Source organism: Silene latifolia, chromosome 2, assembly GCF_048544455.1.
Source record: "Silene latifolia isolate original U9 population chromosome 2, ASM4854445v1, whole genome shotgun sequence".
NCBI classification, from domain to species: domain Eukaryota; kingdom Viridiplantae; phylum Streptophyta; class Magnoliopsida; order Caryophyllales; family Caryophyllaceae; genus Silene; species Silene latifolia.
The window spans coordinates 188,733,504-188,761,298 of NC_133527.1; the positions used below are offsets into that span (position 1 = coordinate 188,733,504).

A 27,795-nucleotide genomic window follows, 5' to 3' on the forward strand; every position below is an offset into this window, starting at 1 on the left:
TGTGTTTCAAACCTTTGACAAGCAACACTTTGTCCACGCATAATGACTTTGACTTACCAACCTTTCCAATACCAATGATTTCACCTTTCTTGTTGTCGCCAAAAGTCACCATGCCACCATCGTAGGCTTCTAGCGAGAGGAATTGGTTTTCATCTCCTGTCATGTGACGAGAGCATCCTTTGTCTAAGTACCAATTCTGCTGCCCCTCACTAATGCCTATAAGAAATCAAACATTTAGTTTAGGAACCCAAACAAGTTTGGGCTCCTTCTTGACAACGACCTTTTGACTTCTTCTTTCTTTATCCACACTTGTTTAGCATTCTTAGTGTTTCTTTCTAAGTCACGGACTCTTTTGTCACAACCATTAAACTCATGACCTGTTTTGCCACAATAGTTACAAATGATGTACTCGGGAAGACCAAGATACTTTCTTCTAAGTCGGTTTGACTTGGATCCTGGTTTGAGTGCAACAGTGTGCCGTCTCTTGTTGCATTTGAAACCAAGTCCAAAGATTCTTTGCAAATTTTTCGTACTCTTGTGATTGTTTCAAGAGAAACTCCAAAACATTCTGACTTCCTTCCCATTTTAAGTAAAACATCTTAGCCTCATCTAGCTCTTTAGTTAATGTTTCAATTTTAGCAAGATGATTAAGATTCAATTTACCTAAATTGTCAAACGCTTGTTTTGCAAGTCTTGCTTCGTCACTAAGTAACATCCCAATTTGTTCCAATTGTTTATTATCTCTTTGACATAATTTGAGGTCAGCTAGAAGAGTGTCACGTTCCTTAGTTAAAGAAGACACTAATTCCGTGAGAGTATCTATTTCTTTTCTTGAATCGGATGCCACAAAGAGAAACCTCTGTGGCATGAGTCATTCGACTTTCTTTAACATCTCATTTTGAGCAAGAAGGTCATCATTTAGTTTTTGAGCTCGTTCTAAGGCACATTTGACATGACTCGACTCATCATTTAACATTTTCAAACAATCTTAACAAGATCATCTTTTTCGTTGTGACAAGTAGCTAAGTCAATCAAAAGTTGGTCACGTTCTTGTGTTAGTGACGACACATTTCCTTTAGAATGGATGCAACAAAGTGCAAGGATCATTGTTTGGTTTCATCAATTTTGTTGGCTAAAAACAAGTTTTGTTTTCGAAGTTTTTTTATTTCTTTTTCAAGACCCAACATGGAACTAGGTTGATCATTCTCATTTAGACTTTCTTTAAGGACTACATTTTCCTCAGCTATGTCCTCAATTTCGATTTGCATAGCTTCCAACTTATTAGTTTGGACACGACACTTATCTATGAATTGATCTAGGAGGAGACAAACTTTGTCTTTAGAGAAAGATCGAACCTTTTTCTTGAGCTTAATTACCTCATGGTCCGAATCGAGTCCGAATCCACGGAGTGAGCCATAAGACACTTGATGTCTTCTTTCTTTGATGATTTGGAAGTATGTTTTGAGGAACTAGACGAGATGCTAAGTTTGGCGTCTAATTCATCCTCAAGGACATCGTCCTCTTCAGAATCAGACATGCCCCAAATAGCAGTCATTACCTTGTTTTTGTAATCACGTTTTGCAAAGTCACGTTTTTCCTTAGATTTGATATCGTTCCACTTTGGGCATTCTTTGATTTGGTGACCTTTATCACCACATTTAAAGCAACCAACAGTGGAGTTAGATCTTCTCTTAGGAAAACGGCGTTTACTAGAGTTGTTGCTATACCTTTGAGAGTTTCGACCATTGATCATGCCAACAATGTTTTTAGTGAACATTGCAAACTCATCATCTTCATCCTCCTCATCACTTGAGAGAGCATTAAGAGCGAGTCCTTTCCCTTTAGAGCTTTCACTAGAACGCTTCATGAGAGTTAACTCATGAGCCATAAGTGAGCCCATAAGTTCATCAAGGGTGAGCAATGAAAGGTCTTTAGCTTCCTCAATAGCCGTAACCTTCGGTTGCCACTTTTCAGTTAGGCTACGAAGGATTTTACGGACTAAATCCTCGGATTGAAAACTCCTACCTAAACTCTTAAGGTCATTGACAATACTAGAAAAACGTGAAGACAAACTATTAATTGACTCATCTCGGTCCATATTGAACATCTCATATTGTTGCATGAGAAGATCAATACGATATTTTTTGACTTGTGACGTTCCCTCATAAGCAAGGTTTAGGGTGTCCCAAATCTCTTTGGCCGAGGCACATCCAGATATACGATTAATCTCTTGGTCACCGATTCCATATTGAAGAATGGACATGGCCTTAGAGTTTTTCTCGATTTTCTTATAGTCGGCCTCAACATACTTATCCTCACTTTTCAAGGAGCTAGTGCCATCAGCATTAGTCACTTCGATTTTGAGGGGACCCTTTTGAATGATTAACCAACATTCATAGTCCGCACTTTTGACATAGTGCTCCATGCGATGTTTCCACCAGGCATAGTTTTCTCCTTTGAAAATGGGATACTTAGTGTGTTTTGAATCGTCCATAACTATAGGATCAACTCTTTGGATTTAACCAATATCAAGAGCACAAGGCTCTGATACCAATTGAAGAGTTAAGAACGATTAACACCTAAGAGGGGGAGGGGTGAATTAGGTGTACCTTTTTTAAAATTTTATTCTTAACTTAGTTAATTAACTATTTTAAGCTAAGAATAAAGAAGTACAAGACTTGAGAAACTTAATTGAAGGTAAGTTCACAAGAAGATACTGAGCAGATTCTATGTCACGGTATAGGTGGTGTGACACTGTAACTTGATTAGGTACATGCGAGAAATAGCAAAGTGGAAGAACGTAAAAGTAAATGAACAAACAAACGACATTTTAAAAATTGGTTGGCCCTCTACTCCGAGGCCTACGTCCAACCGTTATTTTATTGCTTGTTTAGAAATTTACTCAAACTTACTAAACCCCTTACAATGAAAATAACTCGCCAACCTACTCCGGTTGCACTCAAACTTAAAGCTACTCCGCTTCAAGAGTTTATGGGTTCTATCTCAAGGTGTTCTGAATCTTGAATCTCAAGAGTTCACTTAAATGAACATGGAGATTACAATGAAGATCTAACACGAGAATCATGGAACAAACTCATCATGTCACAAAGACAAATGAATCGATACTTGGAGGTTTTCTGACTTTTTCGAAAACAATTTTGAAGACTTAAAACCGGAAAAACGTTTTGCAAATGCTTGAAGAATAAAGCTTTTAATGCACAAATGATTTGCAAGGTTTTTACAATAAATGCTTTGGAAGTCTTAAGAAATAAATGTGACTAAGACACTCTATTTATAGTGGATTTAAGTCTTAGGTAAGTACACTTTGAAAGATTAAATCCAATATTAAAATGATAGCTTTGAGTGATGGTAAGTGTTAGACTTGTAGGTTTGGGGCTTAAGAAATCAGAAACTTAAGCTTCTACACTCAACATGTGACAATTTAACGAAATGGCAAAAAGCCTTTCTTACTTTAGAAGTTTGACAAGTCTTCTTTGCCATTTTGGTAAAAGGTGTTTGCACAAATCTAGAGGCTTAGTCAAGTGGGCATAGAATCTCAAAATTTTTGATTGTTTTCAAGTTTTCGAAAATTCAAATGTTTAAGATTTAAAGTTTGCAAAGTTTTGACACTTAAAAACATTTGGACGAAAACTCCTCCGTATGATAGTACCGAAACCACGGTGATGCACATCGTTGCATGGTTTTCTATTACTTGACTAAAATGAGAATGTTTACACTTACTCTTACATATATCGACTATGGCTTTGGAAAGTATCGTTTCTTGACTTTTGATTGGGCTTGATCATCTTGAATCATTGTTGAAAGTCCATTTGATTGCTTCATTCACTAAGTAGTTCAACTAAGAGCAAACAATCAAATAACAAGGGGACTTGGCATCATCAATCTAATGTGTTCTAACATGCTACTTCTGTACCATCTCTATGATTGGAGATTGACAGTAACGAGCTGTAAGCAACATCTAAAGCTACCAATCTTTGTTAACATTGTTGCCTTTTGTTAACATAATAGGAGTACAAAATAAATCTAGTGATCATGTAAGCGTATAGTGGACTAATCAACGCACAACGTTGGCTTTAGTAATTGCATTCATGTTTGAACAATTTTTCCTTCAATTCAGTGAGATAATTTTCAACTTCACTCATTTTATTTGCGGTGAGATGTGGTGGTTCGGCCGACTGGGTGATGGGTGATGCGGCTAATGCAAGGGTGGTCCGGTGGTTTGGGACGTGCTGGGGAGGCGGTGGTTGAGAAAATTTATTGATTCTGAAACAAAATGGAAAATGAGGAGTAGAAATGACAATGGTATAATGGTCATTCATGTGTATAATTGCCATAATCCTTACCAATATTGTCATTGAATCTAACATTTCTAATAATTTTCAATTTTAAGTTTTAACATATATACATAAATCTTTTGATATGAAAAATTTAATTTGTAACTCATCCCCATAACATGAATTGTCTCCATAAATTCAAAATCTCATAAATTAAGTATACTCATAAAAGCACAAATTTATTTTCTTAAAAAAAATAAAAATCACCCAATTGGATAAGAGATAATGCACTATTCAAAAAACATAAAGAATCTATTACTTGCAATATTCAATGAACTAGTCCACCAAAGTTTCATGCTTCAACTCAACTTCTTAATATTGTTCCTTAAATCATGGCGTAAATATAAATTTATTATTTTTTTTAACTACTCTTCTTTTTATATTCTTCCAACTTTGTTTGTATTTGCAGATTTCTCAAAATTCCACCAAAAAATTAAAGCTTACTTCCTCTTCATTCTTTGTTCTTTTCACGGAACCTTCAGGTACCCAATTTCTCCTTTTCTTCTTCATTTTTTTCCCGTTGAATTTTCTGTAATTTGAAATGTCTCGATGAATTAAATTCTGGGTTTTGTTTGTTTTATGAAATGATTAAATGGGTTTGCTCTTTTTGTTGATTATGATGTTAAAAATGTGATCTTTCGTCGGATTAATGAATTAGAATGATTAGAAATTTGATCTTCATGTTTTGTCGTGACTTCATTTCTAAGTATGGAATTTGATAAGGATTTGTATATGGGATTAATGAATTAAAATGGTTAATTTTGGCTTTGCTGTAATTTGATTCTAATCTCATTTCTAAGTATGGAATTTGATAAGGATTAGTATATGGATTAATGAATTATAATGGTTAAAAGTTTGATCTCTCATGGTTTTTGTAATTTCATTTCTAAGTATGGAATTTGATAAAGATAAGGGTATGTATTAATGAATTATAATGGTTAAAAATTTGATCTTTCATTTTTGTTGAAATTTGATTATAAGTTCATTTCTAAGTATGGAATTTGATAAGGATTAATATGTGCATAAATGAATTATATTGGTTTGAAATTTGATCTTTCATGTTTTGTTATAATTTCATCTCAATGTCATTTCAAGTAGAGAATTTGATCCGGATTAATGTGGGATTAATGAATTATACAACAATAACAATATTACCCTAGTGCCTCAATGGCTTCGGAAAATTGCGGGGTAGGGGTTGGATTTACGTTGTCTTACCCTTGTGTTAGCAACACAATTGGTTTGTTTCCGAATGACCAAGATGAAAATTGCGTCGAGAACTTCATCGAAGAGCTGATGCTTCACAATAGAAAAGGAAGGGCAACCACTTTAGGGATCATTTTGATGTATTCCATCATAATCTAAAACCAAAGATTAATGAGTCGTTGGTTCCATTTGAAGTTGGGAATAAGGATTAATGAATTATAGTGAACAAAAAATTTGATCTTTCATGCTTTGTTATATTTTCATTCCAATCTCATTTCAAGTAGAGACTTTGGTCACTATTATCATGTGGGATTAATGAATTATGTTGATTTGATGAAAAAGTGAGTTATAAACATGAACGGTTAACCAAATTATGGATTTTGTGTTCTTATTGTGTTTTTGTTGTTTGGTTTTATTTGTTGATTGTTGCAGTTTCAAGTTGTGGGAATTGTTGTCTACAAAGCATTTGATCTGGAAAATTTATATTTTGTGGTGAATTGAAAGGGTTGTGTGGGAGAAAATTTCCGTTTTTATATGTCTGGGAAGTTTCCCAACCTATCTTGGTGGTTGTGGAGTGGTAAAAAAAAAGATGGTAAATTGCAGAATAAATCTTCTTTGAATTCCTCAGCTAAATCTAACGAGCGCGAATTGGATTTGTTGAATTATGATGTTGGTGGCGGTAAGCTAGGGTCTAGTTCCAAGAGAGTTAGTAGAAAAAGACCTAGTCGTGAGGCGGGAAATATTGACAAGGAGCATGATTCTGTTGTGGTGCCATCTGATGGTGGTGGGTACTCTTCTGATTCTGAATCCGACAGCTCTGATTGGTCGATAGGATGGTCGGAGCCTCATGCTCCTGGGTTCTTGAGTGAAGATGAGATGGATGGTGGATTTGGGGTTCTTGTCCGTTGCTATGGGCGTACCTGTGAAGAGAAGCCAGACAGCAATAAGAACAGTTTAGGCAGCATTTCTCGTGTTCCAGACGTGTATGTGACTGGTAAGCCCTTGATTTCGTCTGTCAAATGCTTTTGACCCTGGTTGTATGTCGGCATGTTTCCTTTTACTATCATATTAGGTTGTCTTTTTATGGAAGATATTGTTACTTTTTAATGCTTCCATCTTTAATGGAGCAAACGGCTTCCTATTATCTAGCTTTGGTATATGGATTTTGATGGAATAAAGCAAAATGACTCGTTAAGCTAGACGACTTCTTCATATTGTGAAACACAATTCTCGACGCAAGTTTGGTCTGTGTTGTTAACACAAAGGTAAGGGGTTCATTTTTTACCCCCCCTTATCTTATCATTTCTAGGAGCCCTTAAGTTGTGCCTTCCCGAGTTCCCGTGTTGTTAACACAACGGTATGGTCGCGTACATTCAGTCCCCTTATCCTACCATTTCGAAGAGCCCTTAAGTTGTGGTAATAATGTTGTAGTTTTTTGTTTACTTTTTAAGTGTTTCATCTAGCAAACCCGTTTGTTTTATGCTTAATTGTTGCGAAGCGTCAAGTTAGTTCGTATCAAGTGCTTACTGGTTGTTGCCTGAAGTATTGTACTTCTAATTTAACCAGGTTCGTTCGTATGAAGCACTCAAATTTAAGGTGGCCATCAAGATACTTTGTATCAAGTGCTAACTGTGCAAAAAATGTGGTTTTGAGTGCTTCAGCTTGTTGGCCACCTTAAATTTCAAAATGCAAGACACTTTATCTGTTGCTTTCTCTTTTGTTGCAATGTCTGAAATGTTTGAAAGACACTATAGTTAGTTCATCCATCTTGTCTTGGCACTGGAACTGTATCTCTAAGTTCTAAAGGGTATGTGCTCTGCCTGATTTGAGCCTTAGATTGGGCTTTGAATTAACTCTTACCACTTACTTCGATTTGGAGTGTAATTGTTGCGGAAGTGATGGCGGTCAAAATAAAGGACAAAATTAGGAAGTGATGACTGTGAAGGAAAAATAAAGGGGTGGTAGATGGATGAATAATGATGTTTTTTCCATGAATGAACGTAGACGGATGCAATTATATTGAAGAACAGTCCATTAGGTGACAGGATTGAGACGTATAGCCTTCATATTTCCATTTTAAATGCAATTATACAATTACTAGTCCGTACCCTTTTTTTGGATAGAGGGTTTGGAAGGGAAGGGAGATGAGGTAAATGGAGGGAGGTAATTAACTTTTGTTTGGTTAGCAAAATGGATGCGGATCGAGACAAGGGGAAAGGAAATAGATCCCTCCTTTTCCCTCCTACAACGCATATTAAAATACCCCGAGTATAGTAAAGATTTGGAGGGAGAACTCCCTCCCTCCATTTCCCCTCCCTAGCCCTTCGTTCCTTCCATCTCCTCTCCCCTTCCGTCCTCTTTTTGTATCCAATCACACACTTAGTCTTAGTTAAATATATCGAGGTGCAGGTTAGTTAGTACGGAGTATTTTTTTTTTCTTTTTGAATTTTGATTATTTGACAGCTTACTTTAGCGGCAGTCAGGGAAGGTCTGTGACTACTGGTCAGTTAAATGATGAACAAGCGTCAAGTTTTATTTCATGTGATCTTTGGCTGTATCAAACATATACTATATGTCAGAACAACTTTATGGTCGGATCTAGTCATGTAAAGAGGATCTAGTCATGTAAAGAGGGTTTGAGCTTAAAGTAGTTCGAACATATATAATGTTGTTGTGGGAGCTTTGCTTTGACCTTCCTTATTTTTCTATTTGTCGGAGCACTTGGAATTGTTGTTTACCCGAGATAGTTCATCTGACTTGGCTTAGCAAAATAGTTTACGTATTATTCTCAACCTAGACGTTGATTTTTCTACTAGTGCTTAAGATAGCTATTGGATGTTCATTATCGCAGATAACCACCAAAAGCACATCGAGCGTTGGCTGTCCTCTCTTCAAGGTGGCAACTGACATTGCCATGTTGCTGCTTTAACCTCTTCTGCACGCTCCCAAGTTTGTACAGTGTTTCGTCAATCTGATCTGAATCATCATCTACAACCGGCGTTGTTGACCTGGCGCTAGATTGAATGCTCCAGATCAGGGACTACTTGTTTTCCCTTACCTCGGTCTTTTTGAAATCATTGTTAATAACCAACACAAACGATTTTATTTTATTTTTCTAAAAAAAAAAAGGAAAAAAAATTCATATATTTAGGAAAAAAAAAAAAGATGAGAAAAAGAAAAAGAAAAAGAAAAAGAAGAAAACGGTATACTTTGAATTGTGTTGATTCCTTTCAGCATCCCTTTTCTCTACCGGCTGGAGATGTCGTGGGTTCCGAGCTGATGCGTTTGCGTCTCCGGTGGCTGAAAATATGTGCTCCTGTCAAGCCACTGAAAGGACTAGTGATATTGAATTCTTTTGTAACTATTTATTTGTATATATGGCTGTTAATATGGTTTAGTCTCTTTTATTGCCATTGTAAATAGATTTATTTCCCCATTTCTGTTCGAATTAATTCCGTGTTTTGCTAATAATTTGATCCATCAGTTGTAAATATTCTTACCTGTGCTTGTATTAAGAACTTGGCATGCTATTGGTTTCGTATGGTTTTCGCTTTTCCTTATGGGTGCATAAATGGTTGTTTAACTATAGAGTACAAGTATTTCTTTGGACCGCGACATTGTATAGTATAACTAACTCTTTGGTGAGTATGGAGATGGCATTTCAAAGCGAGTATGTGTTACGTTTGTGACAAAAAGAACGAGATTTGACCATGACGATCATTTTTAAGGTCAAGAGTGAAATCGATATTTAATATCGTGTGATTGACATTGCGTGATAACTGATAAGGTTTTTATCAAGCTTCAGTGCGATGCTTGGATAAATATTTGGTTATTTCTTAGACATTTTTTTTCTTATTTATTTTATTTGATCTGTTTTAACCTTAAATGAGAATTTGTAATAGAGTCGTACCATTTCATATTTTTACTAGTTTCCATCCCGTACTATACATGCATGAGATTCTTTTTTAAAGTATACTCCGTATTACTTATATATTTAAAATTGAATCCTTCAAAAAAAATTCACATTCCTCAATTTCACATTGCTTACCATTTCACGCACTCGTCTTCGTTCAACGGTACCCGTACTTATGCCTTACCCCTGCTTAAAATCGATTCCTTAATAAATGTGTCTACTTATTACACCGTTTTAAATTTTAAACTAAAATAAAAACAAAATATGTATTTGTAAAATAGTCTACAAATATATTGTTAAAAAAACAATAGTGTGATTTTCGACCATCAAAAATTTATTTAAGTGACAAAAAAACAATATAAATTTAATCTTGAACACTTATAACTCGTATTATGCAGATCTATCTTATTTTCAATAATAGTCTCCCTTTTGGTTTTGGTGAGATCTGTTGTTGCGTCCCTTCTTTCGGGGTTTTTCCATTTTTTCGTGGGATTGTTATCAATATAATAAGTTTTAATCGACGGGGATATTATCAGATTTGTTTCGTGGATGAATACATCAAGACGGCTACACTGTTTCCCTCCATCAAGAAGGATGCAAAGACATCGATTATTCATAGATTCAAGAAATTTATGATTTTGGAGAGCGGCGCCATTACGATATTTAGATAGTTATTTTGAATGTATTTTTTACGTTAACAATCTTGATTTTCCTTTGTCTATTTGTTATCTTCATTGTAACCTACGCCTAGTTGATTATTAATGAGATGACAATTTCAAAAAAAAAAAAAAAATACAAAATGATCCATAAGAAATCATTTTTTAAGGGGGAAAAAAAATTGTTCTCATTACATAAATTAGATATTAAATTATTAAAAGCGCCGAAAAGTACTCCCAAAATCAAATCTTTATGATCAATCTCTTCCAAAAAGGAAGAGCAACGGTCGCTACACCGGTATCAAACATTGACGATAAGCGAGCCATCATTTTATCAGACGCTTGGCAATATTAGAGAATCGGGATAGCCTCACCCGCGAGAATAGAGAATTAAGCCTACTCGGCTTCATTACTTTGTTCCTCCAACTGTTTGTTGGGGTATTCCTGAAATCAATCCCAAATTTTGCACTAGCCCTGTATGCAAGTGACCGCAAACTCGACTTAAAACTTGTGCTAATTGGGAAGGGAAACCCTTGGAGAGGATACTTTACTCGTTGCTTTGTTGTTCCGATAAAATCCTAAAATTAAACTCCAACAAGTTATTTTGCTCGAGTTTCATGTAGTTTTCGGACAAAATTCAAAACAATATAATCAATTTGGGACTTGGGAGGCTTCAAGATAACAGACTGCCAAGCGCGACTAACCTCAAGAGGGCAATACAAAGTCGGCATTGTTGATAACTTCTTCTCTATAGCATTATTTAGACAATCTGCAAAGAAAAAAAAATGTATAAGAAAGGTTACATCCACTCTACAAATGGTGAATGATTAACCAAGAAGAAGCAGATTACCTGCATCCGCAGTCGTGAGGCTTGGGAGCACCCTGATATAACATATAGTACACGGTAAAATTAAGGTGAACCTACCCGGTAAAGAAATATTAAAAGCATATCGACTACACAAATAAGATGATCAAATTCATACCTGTTGATATAGCCTTGATCTAAATCATGTCTCTTGAGTTGAATCGGTAAGGCCGTCAATAACTTGGAGTCACCCTTGTGTTGCCAATCTTGCCACCTTAGAATACTCACATCTTCCGGGATCTACACCAATTAAAGGCTCAATAGTATAACTTATCTTTCATAGTTGATTTTGGCAACGTTCTGTTAGTAATTCTCAATCTGAGTCTTTGTCGTACACCTTAGACTTGGAAGTCGTGTAACTCTGGGAATTTGGTTGCTAAGAGGCCGTGTGTATCGAGCGGGTCAAATTCAACTTTAGGGCAGTAATTCTATCACGCCACGACATCTTTCTCTTCAAGTTCTGTAAATTTTATCTGTTCATTGTTCGTCTTATAGTCATACCGCCTACATATGGGTATTGTATTCCGTAACCGATAACAACTAGTCAAGCTTGCACCACTAAAGTAGAGAAAGAAAGATTTATAAGACATGTAGTATTATATTTAAGTGAATTTTGTAAATAACCCCCATTTATGTTCTAACTTTTACAAATAACCCCCACTTATGTCCGTTTTTACAAATTACCACCTTAAATATCACTTAATCCCAAAAATTACCACCAAATGTTGATTACGCTAACGACTTTTATAAAACCCGATCTATATACGACATTTCGTTTTAAACTTTTACAATATACCTAAACTACCCTTATTATCTATTAACTCCATCTCCCCCAAACTAACAGCATCCTTCTTCATCAAAAATCCCCAAATGAAAATATGAACCCTAATTGAATTTCATTTACTTCCTCACCCAAATCTAATCGACAAACCCGACGCCCAAATCAATTGTTCATCCCTCTCTTTATCACAGGTATTTAACTCATTTACAACTCGAATTTCTTCTGCGTTTTCCCCAATTTAATACCTAATTTCAATTTCTAGCATTGTAAACGATCTGAGCAATCAGCTAGAAAGTGGCAGAAGCAAGGATGTGCAGTAGAGCAAGTCAGAAGTTCAGGGGACCATGTGTTAGTAAAAACAACTGCGAAAACACTTGCGCAACCGAAGGTTATACTGCCGGCGATTGTCACGGATTCCGCCGACGATGCATGTGCTCCAAGCCTTGTGTTTAATTACCGACGACCGCCTTCTATATATCACCATAAACACTATCATCACTAGCCTACTATATATAATAAATAAATGTGGTGGTAATTTTTGGGATTAAGTGAAATTAGATTTGGGTGAGGAAGTAAATGAAATTCAATTAGGGTTCATATTTTCATTTGGGGATTTTTGATGAAGAAGGATGCTGTTAGTTTGGGGGAGATGGAGTTAATAGATAATAAGGGTAGTTTAGGTATATTGTAAAAGTTTAAGACGGAATGTCGTATATAGATCGGGTTTTATAAAAGTTGTTAGCGTAATCAACATTTGGTGGTAATTTTTGGGATTAAGTGATATTTAAGGTGGTAATTTGTAAAAACGGACATAAGTGGGGGTTATTTGTAAAAGTTAGAACATAAATGGGGGTTATTTACAAAATTCACTATATTTAATGATTTTTAAGTTTTATTTGTCCAACTATTTTCCATTATACTAAAAACTAGTATTGGTGCCCGGCTCCGCCCGGGCTACCTCTACTTACCATTATTTTTTTTTATTAAATAAAATTACTTAAAGTTGCATAACCCATAAATTTATCATTAATATATTTTTTATAACATATCCTAAAATTACGATGAAATAAATTTTGAGACAAATTCATTACTCCTGCTATTAACATTTTACTCTTATTAATGAAACAATAGTAATAACATTTCACTACTTGCCCGTAATCATTGTTACTTTCACTACTCCCGCCGTAATTATTGTTAGTGTCACTATTGCCGCATTAATATTGATAATTTCACTACTCCCGCCGTAATTATTGTTACTTTCACTATTGCCGCATTAATATTGATTATTTCACTACTCCCGTTGTTTCTACCACTCTCACTAATCTCGTTGATAATATTGTTGTTTTTGCTTTTCAAATGAGTGATTACTATCATATAACTATATCCAATATTACTACAATTCTTTTCTTTACTGACGAAATTACTTTTACTACTTAGGCATCAATTTTAAGAGGATTATATATTTATATCAATATATATATATATATGCATTAAATCAAATCGAAAGAATTATACAATATTATATATTATGGAATCTAACTTGAATTATTTATAACCTACTTATTACTCCCTCTGTCCAGGTCATTTATTGTCCTTTTCCATATTGGGGTGTCTCACTCATTTGTTGTCCTTTCTATTTTAAGAATGAACTTGATGAGCAATTTGATCATCCACACTCCATTTGTTCCACTTGTCACTTAGTAATTGGCCCCCTTACCCTTTCCTTTCCTTGGACTTTGTGTCAAAACCAAAGGACAACAATTGACCGGGACGGAGGGAGTATATTTTTGTATGTTAAATAATTAACATCTCTATACATCTAATAAACTATAAAGTTTAATAAAAAAATTGCATAGATTTTAAATTTAATATTTAATTTTATGATAATAATAATTAATACCATAAGTATGCATGTTTATACTAATTAATTATTTTATTTTAAGAAAATTGACCATCTTCTAGTCTTCTATAAATATTTAGGAAAATTATCAGGCATCTTCTTTCTTTTAGTCTCCTTGAAATTGACCATTTAATTAATTATTTTATTTTAAGGAAATTGACCATCTTAATTAATTATTTTATTTTAAGGAAATTGACCGTGTTTAGGAAAATTACCAAGCTTCTATATAATTTAATTTTAACCCAAACTATATAATATTTGCATTGAGATCCCATAATCGGGTCCATCACACGGTGCTATTGATTTAAAATTATATAGTATAATTAATTTGTATAACTTTCTTTAATTACTTTGAAGTCCCTTGGTTTCTGGATTTAATATATAGTATTGATAATGGCAATATTTCAAATTTAGAAGAGTACTATGTGAAAAAGAGTACTATGTTACTCTGTCCCTTGTGTCTAAAAATTTACTTCAAGCCGAATCCGACACTTGGATATGAACATTTGTCAAACACTCGTACCCGAGACAGAGTAACATAGACTGAATAAAGGTTCAAAGTTCAATAGTATAGAACTACAGGGATACATAAAGTAAATAGATATACTCCCTTTGTCACAGTCATTTGTTTACCTTTGATTAAAATACTCCTCACAATGAATATAAAAGGTAACTGAAGGATTGTATACTTACATCTATTAGCTGGTCAGCTTCTGGTCTCACAGGCTTAAAAAAACTGAAAAGGCACGACATGTGAAAAAGAGTATCAGGAAAGCAAGCAAACTAACGGTTCTAAATTTACGCATAAAAATAAAGGAAAATGAGAGTGAAAGAGAAAATGATTATTTAAGGAGATTGTGAGAGGAAATGGAGAGGATCCATTTCCCTTCTAAGCTATGTTGCTCGGACTTCAATATTACCTTGCGCACCCATGTCGCACACTCGACAAGCCCTCCCTTCCTTACCCTCTTATGTTTTTATCCACCAAACAAGCCCTAAATTTGAAATTTCCTCTTTGGTGGAACACAAATTCTCATTATAGACGAACACTATTCGTCTATACGTATAGACGGATACCATTTCCCCTCACAAAATACCCATTTGCCATAAAGTGGGAAGCACATGGAGGGTGCCCCACCTTGTCCCCCCTATCCATTTTATTAGAGGTCTTTACCCGTCTATACGCCCCACCCGTCTATACCAAGACCTATTGTTGGTGGAAAAGGGAGAGTGGTAATTTAAAAGGACATGATCTTTGTTTGGTTAGCAAAATAAAGGCGGACGGAAAATGGATTTCTTTTAGAAGATAAATCAAAATCTCACCAACAAAGGAAAGAATCGGAGGGAAAACTCTCCCCCTCCTCTGCCCTTCCCTTTCCCTCCCTCGTGTCCCATACCTTTCCTTCTTATTTTTCGTACACAAACCTTAAAAGATAATCATCTGGAGAAGAAAGTCCTAGTTTGTTGCGAGCAACTTCACGAACAAGGAAAGCAACGTCCAGATATGAGCTTTCAAAAGCTTGCGCCTGAGAGAGAGAACAAAAAGGTAACAGAAAGGGAATCGACAGGAAACCAACTAACTCAAAATCTCGAAAAATGTAAATAGGGTTGAAGAACATACATTTGGATATTGAAGCCTAGTATACGCCACCAACTTATGACCAGCTATAGCTAAAGCATCAACCAGTAGCAACATAGCCTCTTCAATATCCGTCCTCTTTTCCAAGGAGTTAAAGACGTGGTAGAGCGTGACAATTGAAGAAGAAGACGTTGAGGACAAAAAAAGCTCCGGGGCAGCCAAAAACAGTAAAGCTACAGGAACCAGTTCCCTCTTCTCGGCGTAGTCCATGAAAGTTTGCCTGACACGCTCCTTGTTTTGGGTAGCCCGCACAAGCATCCTTAGAACCTCCAATTCTTCTCTCTGTGGCAAGAGTCCAACGATTCATACAAGACGCGGTTTGATGGGAATCGAAACAAGACAAACTTTGATGCAGAGAAAACCTCTAGGGATGAGAAAACAAACCCTTTTGCAGCAAAGCATGACAAGTAACTCATAGACCGACTTACGATGGATCCATCTTTTGTAGAGAAAAAATCTAGGGAAAGAAAAACAAAGTATCAACAACAACGTAGTTATATTATTGGAATAAGAAGAGTCAAGTGTTAGTCCGCAAGGATGACAATTTGTGCAGCATACGTGTTTTGCAGGATATTACGTATCACTACAAAAATATCTGTTAAAGGCGTTTAAAGTAAGCGACAATATTCACAGTCGCCGACAGAAAATAAAAAGCGGACGACCAAAAACAGACGCCAATTTGGCGACTAGGTAATCTTATCCCAATATCCGTATGAAATCCAAGGGCGACGCTAAAAAATCTAATTTGGCGACGGAAAACGGTCGCCAAATTGGCGTATGCTGCATAGCCAGACATAAACACTCTACAAGTTGTCATATTTGCGGACTAACATTGACTCTTCTTACGTATTACTACAAGAATATCTATTAAAGGCGTCTAAAGTAGGCAACTGTATTCACAGTCACCAATTTGGCGACAGAAAATAAAAAGCGCGCGACCAAAAACATAAGCCAATTTGGCGACTAGGTAATCTTATCCCAATATCCGTATGAAATCCAAGGGCGAAGCCAAAAAATCCAATTTGGCAACAGAAAATAAAAAGCGGGAGACCGAAAACAGAAGCCAATTTGACACTAGGTAATCTTATCCCAGTATCCGTATGAAATCCAAAGGCGACGCCAAAAATCCAATTTGGCGACTGAAAACGGTCGCCAATTCACTGATTATTGAGTTAGTTACGAAAGAGAAATTACTTACGTTGAAAGAGCTTGGATAACGAAGTCAATAGGAGTGCCCTGTTTGAGATTGCAAAGGGCGAAAGAGATAGTTACGAAAGAGAAATTACTGAAAACGGTCGCCAATTCAAAGCATCCCATTCAAATAATTCTACAGGATCATATAAATATAAATCGCGATGATGTTTGAATTCAGGGAGGTTGATGAGCCTTAAGAATTCATCTTTGTCATCAAAATCCCGCGCAATTTCTAATGCTTCCCCAATCCACTCTGGCTCCTTCCTTGGCCAAGGAGGATAACTCCACAAGGCAACAGGCTAACAACGCAAATGCACATTCACAATTATGAATTTCTCGTTAGTATGAGACCGTCTTACAATATAATTTGTACTAAGCAAAAGATATGGTGTTACACTCTCGTCGTAAACAAGAATTTGTATGAAACAAAAAGGCAATAGAAAACGTACCTCATCCATCTTTTTTTTTTTTTTGAGGGGAAAACCCGAAGGTCTCAATCTATTAATAATTGATCAAAAGCAGCAGCAGCTGTCGCAGTCGGTGGTAAACCATCCTCCCACACAACTCTACCAATTGTACGTGGAATACAATGAGCTAACGCATGTGCAACACAGTTATTAACTCGACTAACATGTAACCAACAAACGGAAAGGAAATTAGAACTAAACGACACAATATCATCAATAATAAGTGCAAAAATGCTTCTCCCATCGCTCCGCTTCTGGATTGCATCAATTACTTGTAAACAATCGCTCTCTACTTCCAGCTTTTGGATCCCTCTTCGCGCAGCTTCCTCCAGAGCATCCAAAACAGCAACCGCCTCAGCTATATGGGGTTCCCACACTTGAGTACGCGCAATGGACATCCCCCAAAGCACCTCCCCCCTATCTCCACGGCACACGGCCCCCGTATCAACCCCCTCACCCTCCTTTATACCCGCGTCAACGTTAATTTTGACGTACCCTTCCCTCGCCGCTTTCCACCCCTCAGCCTCCTCGACATTCCCATTGCTTCTTCTCCTTCCAGTCGTACCGCCACCGTCCCCTACTCCCTCCCTGACCACATCACGCACCCTACCTGCTACCACACCCGGTTCCACCGCGACATTGTCAAATATGACTTTGTTTCGGTGCTCCCAAATGGCCCAGCAACCCACCATGAACTTAACGCATTCCTCCCGACACATATCATTCCAACAAGCCTCCACCCACTCTCGTATATCCCCACCCCTTGACTCCGTTACCTCTTCCATCTCCAGCTCCTCCCATACCCAAACAGCCACCCCACAATCCCTGAAAAGGTGTAAACTAGATTCATGGTTAGAATGACAAAAAGGACATAAAGAGTACTCACCTCCTATTCGGGCTGCGATGTTTGCTCGTGTTGCCAAAGCTTCACTACACATTTGCCAGAAGAAGAGTTTCACACGGGGCCAAACCGATACCTTCCAGAGCCGATTCCAGAGCCATTTATCACTAGTCCAGTTCGAGCCACCCTCCATATCACCAGCTTCCCCCACAAGCATTTTATAAGCGCTCCGAACCGTATAGATCCCATCCTTTTCTCTGCCCCAGTACCACATGTCCCTCGGCCTATTCGGACTCAACCGAATGTTACACACTCGTTCCGTCTCAAAAGGAAGGAGATGAAGCTCCAACTTCCCCTCATCCCAACCCCTCCCATCCGCGGTCATTAACTCAGCCACCACCAACTCTTCACTCCCTTGCCTACATGGCGAAATAACACGGCCCGTTTGGGTGCCTGGGATCCAAGCGTGACCCCAAATTTTAGTATCGTTCCCATCACCAATACGTCTTCTCAAGCCAGCCTCAAGAACACTCCGGGCTTCGAAAATACTCCTCCACGTGTAGCTCGGGTTATTACCCAGAGAAGCCGACATGAAATCACTATCGGGGAAGTACTTAGCTTGCATAAGGCGTGACCACAAGCTCGTAGAATTAGTAATCAACCTCCAACCTTGTTTGCCGAGGAGAGCAAGGTTAAACATACGAAAATCACGAAATCCCAGACCTCCAATTCCCTTCGGCCGAGCCAATTTGCTCCACGAGACCCAGCAAATCCCCCGCTTATTCTCATCATGACCCCACCAGAACTTCGATACAATCGACCGCAACTCATTACAAAAATTCGCAGGAATTTTAAAGACACTCATCACATAGGTAGGGAGAGAATTGGCAACCGCCTTTATGAGAATCTCCTTACCAGCCCTAGACAAAATTTTCCCGCGCCATCCTTGTAGTTTTTTGCACAGTTTATCACGAATAATATCCGTAATAACTTTTTTGGATCGACCTATCACCGTGGGTAATCCCAAATAGCGAGCCTGTTCCTCCACTTCAGTCACCCCCAGCCGAGCCGCTACTAAACTCCTCCTTCCTCCGTCCACCCCTTTACTGAATGAGACAGTAGTTTTATCCAAGCTTACGAGCTGTCTCGAAGCCCCTTCATACTGGCGTAGAATATCGTTAATCACATCCGCCTCTTCCACATTTGCTTTCGCGAAGAAAATACTATCGTCTGCAAAGAGTAAATGAGAGATAGTCGGTGCATGAGGGGCCACCCGAATACCATGAAGAGAGCCATTCACAGCCGCCTTGCGTAACAAATTAGACAAAACTTCCGCACAAAGAAGAAACAGATACGGGGATAACGGGTCACCATGACGGAGACCCCTAACCGGCTGAAATTCCTCCGAGGGCGAGCCATTAATCAAAACCGAGAACGTCACTGTAGAAACGCAAGCCATAACCCGCTGCACCCAAAGAGAATCGAAGCCCATCCGGATCAGGACACGACGCAGGAACCCCCACTCCACCCTATCGTATGCCTTCGCCATATCCAATTTGAGTGCCATGTAACCCTCCGTCTGTCTGTTATTCTTCATATGGTGGAAAAGCTCAAAAGCAATCAAAATATTATCAGAGATTAATCGACCCGGCGTAAAAGCGCTCTGATTCTCCGAAATAATGCCTCCAAGAAAAACTTTCAGACGGTTTGCTAGCACTTTCGAGACCAGCTTATAGGCCACATTACAGAGACTAATGGGCCTGAAATCGCGAATTTTGTCCGGCGCCTTCTTCTTTGGAATTAGAACAATATTGGTTTTATTAATGCTAGCAGGGGACATATTTCCGCGGAGAATATTAAGTACAGTACTCATCACTTCCGGTCCAATTATCTGCCAATAAGATTGGTAAAAGAGCCCATTCATACCGTCTGGTCCTGGAGCCTTCAAAGGGTGCATCTGATTCAGAGCTTCTATAATCTCTGCCTCGCTATACTCTGCCCGCAGGCCACGGTTCATCTCCTCCGTGACTCTTCCCTCTATCCCATCCAAAACATGCTCGAAGTTAGCAGGTTCAGCCGAGGTAAACAAACCCCGAAAATATTCATTAGCCACCACCGCGACCTCATGCTCCCCCTCTCTCACACGGCCTGAATCATCAATAAGTTTCCCAATAAAATTCTTTCGTTTCCTTTCCCCGGCTCGTGAATGAAAAAATTTTGTGTTTCGGTCACCATCCTTGAGCCAAAGAGCACGCGACCGTTGCCTCCAATACTGCTCCTCCTGTTTGTATAAGCTTGCTATCTCAGCGATAAGTTTCTTTCGTTTCCTCACACTATCCTCAGTTCGGTCCCCTTCATTGATTCGAGCCAGCTGCTTTCGCTTAAGATCAAGTGAACGCCCTATTTTCCCAATGCTAATCTTCTTCCAGGCACACAATTCTTTCCCGCACTCCTTGAGCGACCTCACCAAATCCCCCTGCCCCTTTTCGACACCCCTCACAATAGCCTCTTCGCACCCTTCCTCCCCTACCCAAATTTGTTCAAAGCGGAATCTACTTCTTGTTTTTCCTCCTATCTCCCTTCTATCAAACGCTAGCCTCAAAGGAGCATGATCGGACCATTCACGGTCCAGATTAAAGAGCTTAGCATACGGGAAAAGATCAAGCCATGTCTCCGAGCACAGTGCACGGTCCAATCTGCATTGACGGTTCGCCTCCCCCGCTTGCCCATTATCATAAGTAAAGGTATATCCCTCCCACGGAACATCACGTAATCTGCAATCATCAACAGCTGACTGAAAATTATTCATCTGCCACTGAGCTCGACTCCCTCCTTTCATTTCCGTAGAGTAAAGAATCTCGTTGAAGTCCCCGATACAAACCCAAGGAAGAGCCGATTGGGTATGTAGTAAACGAAGAAGTTCCCAGGAAAGATGACGGTCCGTGACCGCCGGCCACCCATAGAAACCAGTAACACGCCACTCATTATCTCCCTCGCGAACATGGACGTCGATATGGTGTATCGAAGCCGTCACAAAAGAGCAATCAACCTCCCTCTTCCATAGAAAAGCAAGACCCCCCGATCTACCCACACTATCCACTTCAATACCATTATATCCATCCAACTTCTCCCTCACCCTCCTCATGTCACGACCACAAAGTTTTGTCTCGCAAAGAAAAATCATGGCCGGGGCTTCCCGACGTACCAAGGTACGCAAGGCATGAACCGTGTCGGGGTTGCCCAAGCCCCGACAGTTGAGACTTAAGAGATTCATTGGGCCTGGCGGGGTTGAGCTCCCTCAACCTCCGCCTCAGGTATATAGACGCCCCCGTCAATTGTAAGTCTCACACGTTTCTCCCCACCACACTCCTCTCCGCCATCTCTGCTGCGTTTTCCTCCACCAAGACTACTCACATCTTCACTCCCTACCATTTTCTCTCCCAGTCTCTCCCAACGTCTCCACTCCCCCTTTTTCCCCTTTCCCTTCCCCGCACCGCACCTCGACGAAGTGAACTGGCCAGCTTCCTCTCCCTCCTCCCGCACTTCCCTCTCCCAGTCACTCACAGTCCCATTTCCAGTTTCCCCTTCCACTTGCATCTGATCAGGTCCCCCCCCAGTACTCCCCTGCCCGTACTCCTCACCAAGCGCCTCACACCCATCTTCAACAGTCAAGCTCACCACCATTTCGCCACTTCCCTTCACTGCCACCCCTGATTTCTTCTCTGCCGGTCCAGTCTGTTGGCTTTTCGACTCTTTCCCTCCATTCTTCCTCATTTTGAAATCAATAGCAATGGCCTGGAGTTTATCAATCATGGCCGAGATATCAGCCGCGTCTTCTTTCCTCCTTTCTTCATCAAAAGTCGAGTTTAAGTCTTTTCGAGCCTTCCCCGAACCCTCCTTCAATGTCTTCACAATTTTCCAGGGAGATGCCCGAAGCCATTCCCCAAAGGACAGGTCCTCCTCATCATAAGGCCCATGTTCGCAGTCCTTCTCTCCGTGTCCCATAACCCCACAACCATAGCAAAAGATCGGAAGTCGCTCATATTTAACGTCAAATTGTACCACTTTCCCATCCCGCATTCTAATGGGCACCACAGATTTTAGCGGTTCTCGCACATCATGTATAACACGCACCCTTATAGCCCTATCCAACTCACAGTTTGGTCCCATATCAGCCTCAATGAACGTCCCCAAACACGCCCCAATTTTCTCAACATTCGCAGCATTCGATCGACCCGAAATGGGTAAGTCATATACCCTTGCCCATATAGGAAAAAGATAAAGAGGGACATCAGTGACTTTACCTGAGCAATTAGGTTCATTAAAACACCACACAAATTTTTCGAAGTGCCACGGCTGTCCTTCTAACACCTTCGCTTTATCTCGCTCTAGATCGAATTTGAAAACAAACGTCTTTTCCTTCGCATCAACAACGTTCCCAACTATAGCCTTTGTTGGATTCCACAGACGAACCATAGTATCAATAGCGGCCTTCACATTAAGCGGACGCGATGCCCACAATTTCCCGACAAGAATCCCCTTACTCTCACCCGTCGTCTGTTCCTCTTCCCACTCAAAAACCCCGTGTCGATCATCAATGCCCTCTGTACCCGGCGCCTTATTGTATCGATTTGACCCCCGTGTGTTGCTCGACATCTGTACCTGCATAGAGAATCAAAGAAAACACAAGAAAACAAGAAGAAAGCCCTTTCTCACGATTAAAATCGTGAGATTAAGCCCCGAATAAGAGAGGAGAACCCTAAGAGCCTTTAGACGAACCTAGGAACCCTAGACCCTCTATGGACTATATTTTGTACCTCATCCATCTTGATTACTCTCTAGCTATGCGAATGCAATATTACTTTTGTTACGTAAAAATCGAAGCTTTAATCACAAAATTAGTGTTAAACCGTCTTACAATTAATTTGTACTGAGGAATGGTTGTTGAGATTATGAGATCTACCGTAGGGTTTTTCTGATTGTATCAAAAGTGAGGGAAAAGTTCGGCACACATTAGAAAAACCCTTCATATTTTAAGATGATCAATCCACATTATTGTTTTAGAGATATTAATGTCCGTTTTACTAGTAAACCCAATTTAAATGGGTATCATAAATAAGGCAAATAAAGTTGGTGGTTTTATTATAATTAAATGATAATAGTATTTGGATCCGTTTTACCTATGAACTAGTATTTATAGAAGACTAGAAGATGATCTTTAATGTCCGTTTTACTAGTAAACCGAATTTAAATGGGTATCATAAATAAGGCAAATAACGTTGGTGGTTTTATTATAATTAAATGATAGTATTTGGATCCGTTTTACCTATGAACTAGTATTTATAGAAGACTAGAAGATGGTCTGAACACGTCGAATTTAACCTTAGTTTTCCAGTCTACTTTATTTGGATCCGTTAAAAGCTAGTCGGACCAAACTTAAATTCGACGAGTTCAGACCAAATCGAAAATATGAGTGGATTGGACAAAAAAAAAAAGAAGCTTATTACCTAGCTGAGTCATCAATTGCTAGACCTGATAAAATTGATCCGACTGAATGACCCGGAGCGAATAACTTGACTCGAACCCGAATCTTACCCAAAACACGAAGTGACCCGATCCTAGTGAACCCGACCCGATTATTTGTTATCGATATTGACTGTTAACCCCAAATAACTTGATAACAATCCACCCGGTCTGACCTGGCCGAATTCTTGCGAACCAGAAATGACCCGACCCATCACGAGTCACGATCCGATTAACTCATTTAACAGGTCTATCAATGAACAATAAAAGCTTAGGACATCAAACAAAATTAACCCAAGTGAAATCGAGAAAAAGGAACATACATCGGATGTACTACCTCACATCTTATTTATTTTTGAGCATATTTGTATTTTTTCTGAGCTTATTACCTCAAATTTTATTTGTTTTTGAGCATATGTGTATTTTTTCTGAGCTTATTAAAGTTTATAAGTTACATTTTAATTTTTTTTCGTCAAAACCTAAATTTAACTAAGTTTGTATGTAATATTTTTGAGTTTTATTGAAAATTTTTTGAGCTTAATGTTTTAGTGAATGAACTCAGAAACTTTATAGTAAAACTCATAATTTTTAAAACAAAACTCAAAAACTTTATTATAATGCTCAGAAACTAAAAACTGGTGGTAGTACATCGGATGTATGATCCACTTACTGAGTGAAATCCAGGAATGAAATGTAATTTTTATTTATTTCTTTATGGGGTAACTAATACAGTAACACCCAACGCCCGAACATAGTTTTTTTTTATCACGAATTCTTGGATAAAACTGTTCCGGGTGTAATTCCAGAGCAAGTATCGTTACCACCCGTGGCTTGTAGAATGATGTCTTGAGTTGAGTCCCTCTTGTCTTTATCGCTCCTCTCGGCCTCTCCTGCAACAATGAACGAACTGAGGGCTTGGCCTTGTGCCAAGCGTACTCACTCCGACGCTCAAGTCAGTAAACTTAGAGGGATAAGTTGTTACTTGGCTAAATGTGTATTGTAGAGAGATAATGGAGATATTACCAGATGAATAGTAATTCTTAGGTTAGAATGTGGATCCTCTCCTTAATGAAGGTTGAGGAGTATTTATAGGCTTTCACCTTTTGTCACGTAGTGGCCAAGTGGCTAGCAGGTGGAAAGACCGTTCTACCCTCGGCCGATGGACCCATGGCAGGCCGGCCGAGGGTCTTGGATATGAGTACGCGGATATGTGTCCCTACCTGGTGGTTACAGTGCCGAGACCCCAGGTGACAGGCCGATGGGTTGCATCGGCTAGTCTGTCTAAGTCGTTGACTTTGCTGTGGATATCCTTGACCTTGCTCAATATGTTGACTTGGTCAGCGGTGCAGAATATGCCCCATCAATTTGCCCACAGCGTAGTCTATGCCGTGGTATGGGCTCCGATGTATCCGAGCGTATATTTCGCGCAAGTAATTTCGAAATTTTTTTCAGACGGCTTCTTCTATCTCGGCCTGGTTCTTATTAGGCCGTACCATATATATCCCCCCTCCGCATGGATGTATAAAGGGCATCCGATGTGGAAGAGAAAGTGACGCTGGCCGAGACCAGGGTTGAGAGTGCCGGTTGTTTTTGATTGCCCCCAGCCGGTGCTACGTAGCTTGGTCGATCGTGTGGCCGGCGGAGAGTAGATACCTAGGAATTTGTTGAGGAAGATGAATAGGCAGAGATATGAAGGGGCGTGTTGAATACGCTTGGTCACTGTTGCATTGATTGACATTCAACTGTTGCAACGATTGACATTCCGTGGTTGCATGTCCGACACGTGTCTGTTTCTTTGATTGGGTTTGGCGCTTCATGGGTCATTCTCGATTGGTCCTTCTACATGGGCTTTTCCTATAAATAGGGCAGTTATTCCGTGAAATTGGCCACCAATTTCATTCTCTCCAAAATTTTCCTCTAAACTTTCAAGGGCTTCTTTGTCTTCTAATTTTTAGAGTTGTTGCTCCGGCGAGTGTTTTTCCTCAAGGTAAACAAACAAATTTCCTAACTTCTTATTTTGTTAAGTAACCATTGCTATCATGTCTTCTGCTTACGCCGGGACTAGCACTTCTGCGCCGGGGGGTTCCCCGTCGCGTCTTGATGGGGAGGGGATACTAGATGCCATCCCGATAAGGTTTGGGGGCCCTAGGTCTCCTTCTCCCGAAGTTGATCCTCAAGTTTTGGAGGAATGGGAGGATGACGATGATGTCGATCATGACGCAGACGATTTCGGTGGTGATGCTGAAAGGGCTCGCCCTAATGAGGGGAGGCAGTACGTTATGGATCACGGCGACGCCTGTAAGGTCCGCCTTGACCGTGCTTGGATGTGGTGGAGGCCCAGGCGAAGGTTGTTAGTAACATGCCGCGCCACACGCGAAAAACAAAGTCTTCGGCGGCGATGGCGTCGACATCAGTTCCACCTCCCATTCCCCCTATTCAGAAGGCAACGGTGGAGATCGTTGATATCACCAATGGGGAGGACTCTGATGAGGAGGGGTCTCCCCTTGTCCGTAAGAGAAAGGAGACAGCCTATACCGCTGGCGAGGAAACGCGTCCTTCGGCCAAGAAGGCCAAGCATGGTACTGATCTATTCTGTGGCTCAGATTTAGCCGGTTCATTAGGCGCTGCTGATGACGGGCTCTCTGGCATGTCTATGCATGTTGATACTGATGCTTTCGTTAAATTTTTCAGATCAGCCGCTGTCGGCCGTCGCTCTTAATGAGCGGCAAGTGGAGGAGAAATTCGCGCAGGCTGGTGTTTATAACGTCACCATTGACTCTTCATCCCAGAAGGCTTCCCCCTCCCGGCTGCAGGTGGTGATCATAACGTCACCATTGACCCTTCATCCCAGAAGGCTTCCCCCTCCCAGCTTGTAGCGGAAAGCACGAGGTTGATCGAGGAGCTGGCGAGATGGAACGAGCTGACCGGTGCTCGTATTACAGAGCAGGAGAAGGCCGTGGCTCAGTCCGCTCTTGAGCTTGATGCCACTAAGAAGGTGGCCGCGAAGACGAAGCTGGATCTCCTCAATGAGCAGAGGCTTAGGGGAGATGCCGAGAAAGCGCTCTTGGGCCGAGAGAAAACTCGGGGAGGACGCCGAAAAGAAGGTCCTTCCGAGAGAGCCAAGACCGAGGCCGCTGCGGCCGAAGTTGCAAAGTCAGCTTTGGAGAAGTGTGACCTTGTTCGAGAGGCACGCCGACCTTTATCTCCAAAGCAGAGGAATGAATTTAGGGGCGATTTCAGATCCGGGGAAGGTGATTCGGAGCAAGGAGGCCATTATTAGACAAAAGGAGGAGGACATTGAGATGCTCCAAACCGTCATGCTCCCTAACATGTGCACCGATTCGGGATCCGGCCGAAGAAGCCGCTGGGAAGTGATTGAGGAGCTCTTCCCTCTCTTTTGGTTCCTTTCCGTGGGGCAAATTTGACGAGTTTGTTTGACGATAAGCTCGAAGCTAAGGAGAAAGCCGTGGAGAAGAAGGCCAAGGAGGCGGTGAGGGTGAAGATAGAGAAAGAGGCGGCCGCGGAGAGTGCGACCCTCGCCGAGAAGACTAAGGCGGCCAAGGAGGAAGCCGAGAGGGCAAGGGCGGCCGAGGCCGCCGAGGCTAAAGCCGATCTTCTTGAAGCCGGGCCGCTAAGAACGCATTTCTTTGGGTTGCCCATCGAAGAAGATGCTGCTACCGCCGCCGATGGCAAGCAAAGACAACAGGCATAGGGAGATCGGCGGTCATCACCAGGCTCACCGGCGTCTCGGATAGCCCATTTGTTCGGGAGCCAATTATTAAGCCTTCCTCCCCGCCATTTTGGCGTTTTAAATGATACCTGTAATCTTTTGTTTTTCTTTTCCTTGTATTTTGTATAACTTTGGTAGGTTGCGTTTTGGCTTATCCTTATGGGGACGGCCGTCGTCTGTATTTTCCTCACTTGTAACTTATCATTTTTAATAAGAGTTCGTTTCTTTTGTCTTCGGCTTGGCCGAGGTCTTTACCTCACTTTGAGTTTCCTTGCGCTAATAGTTGAGCGTACCAACCGTATTTTAGCGTCTTCACTTTGCCTCCGGCTTGGCGAGGTCTTTTTTCGTCTTCGTCGAGTTGCCTTTTTGTTTCGCCTCGGCTTTGACCAAAGCGATCTAGAGTGCGCATCTCAATCGTGTTTAAACGCTTTTAAGGCGTTTTGATCGTTTCTGCGAGTGTCAATTGTCTTTGGCCGTGAATCGCGCGGCGTCGCTACGAGGGTGATTGCCGCTCTTGTCGGTGTGACAGTGTGAGCCAGCGTCTGCTTATCGGTAATAACGGCCGCTCTTGTCGATATGACAGTGTGAGCTGGCGTCCTATTTCTTGATGACGGCCGTGGCGTCTACCACTTGGAGTGACTGCGACGGCGTCTACCTCTTAGGGTGATCGCTAGTGGCGTCTACTACTTGGGGTGCTGCGACGGTGCTCGCTTCTTTATGGGGGGCTA

At 40.2% G+C, this 27,795-nt stretch overlaps 3 protein-coding genes across 3 annotated transcripts; 1 reads left to right on the forward strand and 2 right to left on the reverse strand.

Annotated features, from left to right (window-relative positions):
- The first annotated feature begins 4,392 nt into the window (after nucleotides 1-4,392).
- Nucleotides 4,393-9,049, forward strand: LOC141643928 (uncharacterized). Its single transcript, XM_074453328.1, has 3 exons — nucleotides 4,393-4,837; nucleotides 5,991-6,552; nucleotides 8,410-9,049. The coding sequence occupies exons 2-3, from the start codon at nucleotides 6,093-6,095 to the stop codon at nucleotides 8,463-8,465; spliced, it is 516 nt and encodes a 171-aa protein (XP_074309429.1). The 5' UTR covers nucleotides 4,393-4,837; nucleotides 5,991-6,092; the 3' UTR covers nucleotides 8,466-9,049.
- A 1,239-nt stretch (nucleotides 9,050-10,288) lies between these two features.
- LOC141631839 (uncharacterized) lies at nucleotides 10,289-22,736 on the reverse strand. Its single transcript, XM_074444463.1, has 10 exons — nucleotides 22,632-22,736; nucleotides 16,511-16,805; nucleotides 15,697-15,769; nucleotides 15,295-15,594; nucleotides 15,099-15,199; nucleotides 14,367-14,409; nucleotides 11,111-11,232; nucleotides 10,978-11,009; nucleotides 10,832-10,896; nucleotides 10,289-10,705 (listed from the first exon to the last, which is right to left on the reverse strand). The coding sequence occupies exons 2-10, from the start codon at nucleotides 16,627-16,629 to the stop codon at nucleotides 10,454-10,456; spliced, it is 1,107 nt and encodes a 368-aa protein (XP_074300564.1). The 5' UTR covers nucleotides 16,630-16,805; nucleotides 22,632-22,736; the 3' UTR covers nucleotides 10,289-10,453.
- On the reverse strand, nucleotides 17,000-20,959 carry LOC141641807 (uncharacterized). The gene has a single exon (XM_074450454.1). The coding sequence runs from the start codon at nucleotides 20,957-20,959 to the stop codon at nucleotides 17,000-17,002; it is 3,960 nt and encodes a 1,319-aa protein (XP_074306555.1).
- Nucleotides 22,737-27,795: the final 5,059 nt, after the last annotated feature.

Coding starts and splice junctions, on each gene's coding strand:
- LOC141631839 (XM_074444463.1), bottom strand. CDS start 16,629: ATGGGATGCTTTGAATTGGCGACCGTTTTCAGTAATTTCTCTTTCGTA. Junction 15,770..16,510: donor GTTATCCAAGCTCTTTCAAC/GTAAGTAATTTC, acceptor TTCTTTCCCTAG/ATTTTTTCTCTACAAAAGAT. Junction 14,410..15,098: donor CCAGATGATTATCTTTTAAG/GTTTGTGTACGA, acceptor GTGCCTTTTCAG/TTTTTTTAAGCCTGTGAGAC.
- LOC141643928 (XM_074453328.1), top strand. CDS start 6,093: ATGTCTGGGAAGTTTCCCAACCTATCTTGGTGGTTGTGGAGTGGTAAA. Junction 6,553..8,409: donor TCCAGACGTGTATGTGACTG/GTAAGCCCTTGA, acceptor TCATTATCGCAG/ATAACCACCAAAAGCACATC.
- LOC141641807 (XM_074450454.1), bottom strand. CDS start 20,959: ATGAGGAGGGTGAGGGAGAAGTTGGATGGATATAATGGTATTGAAGTG.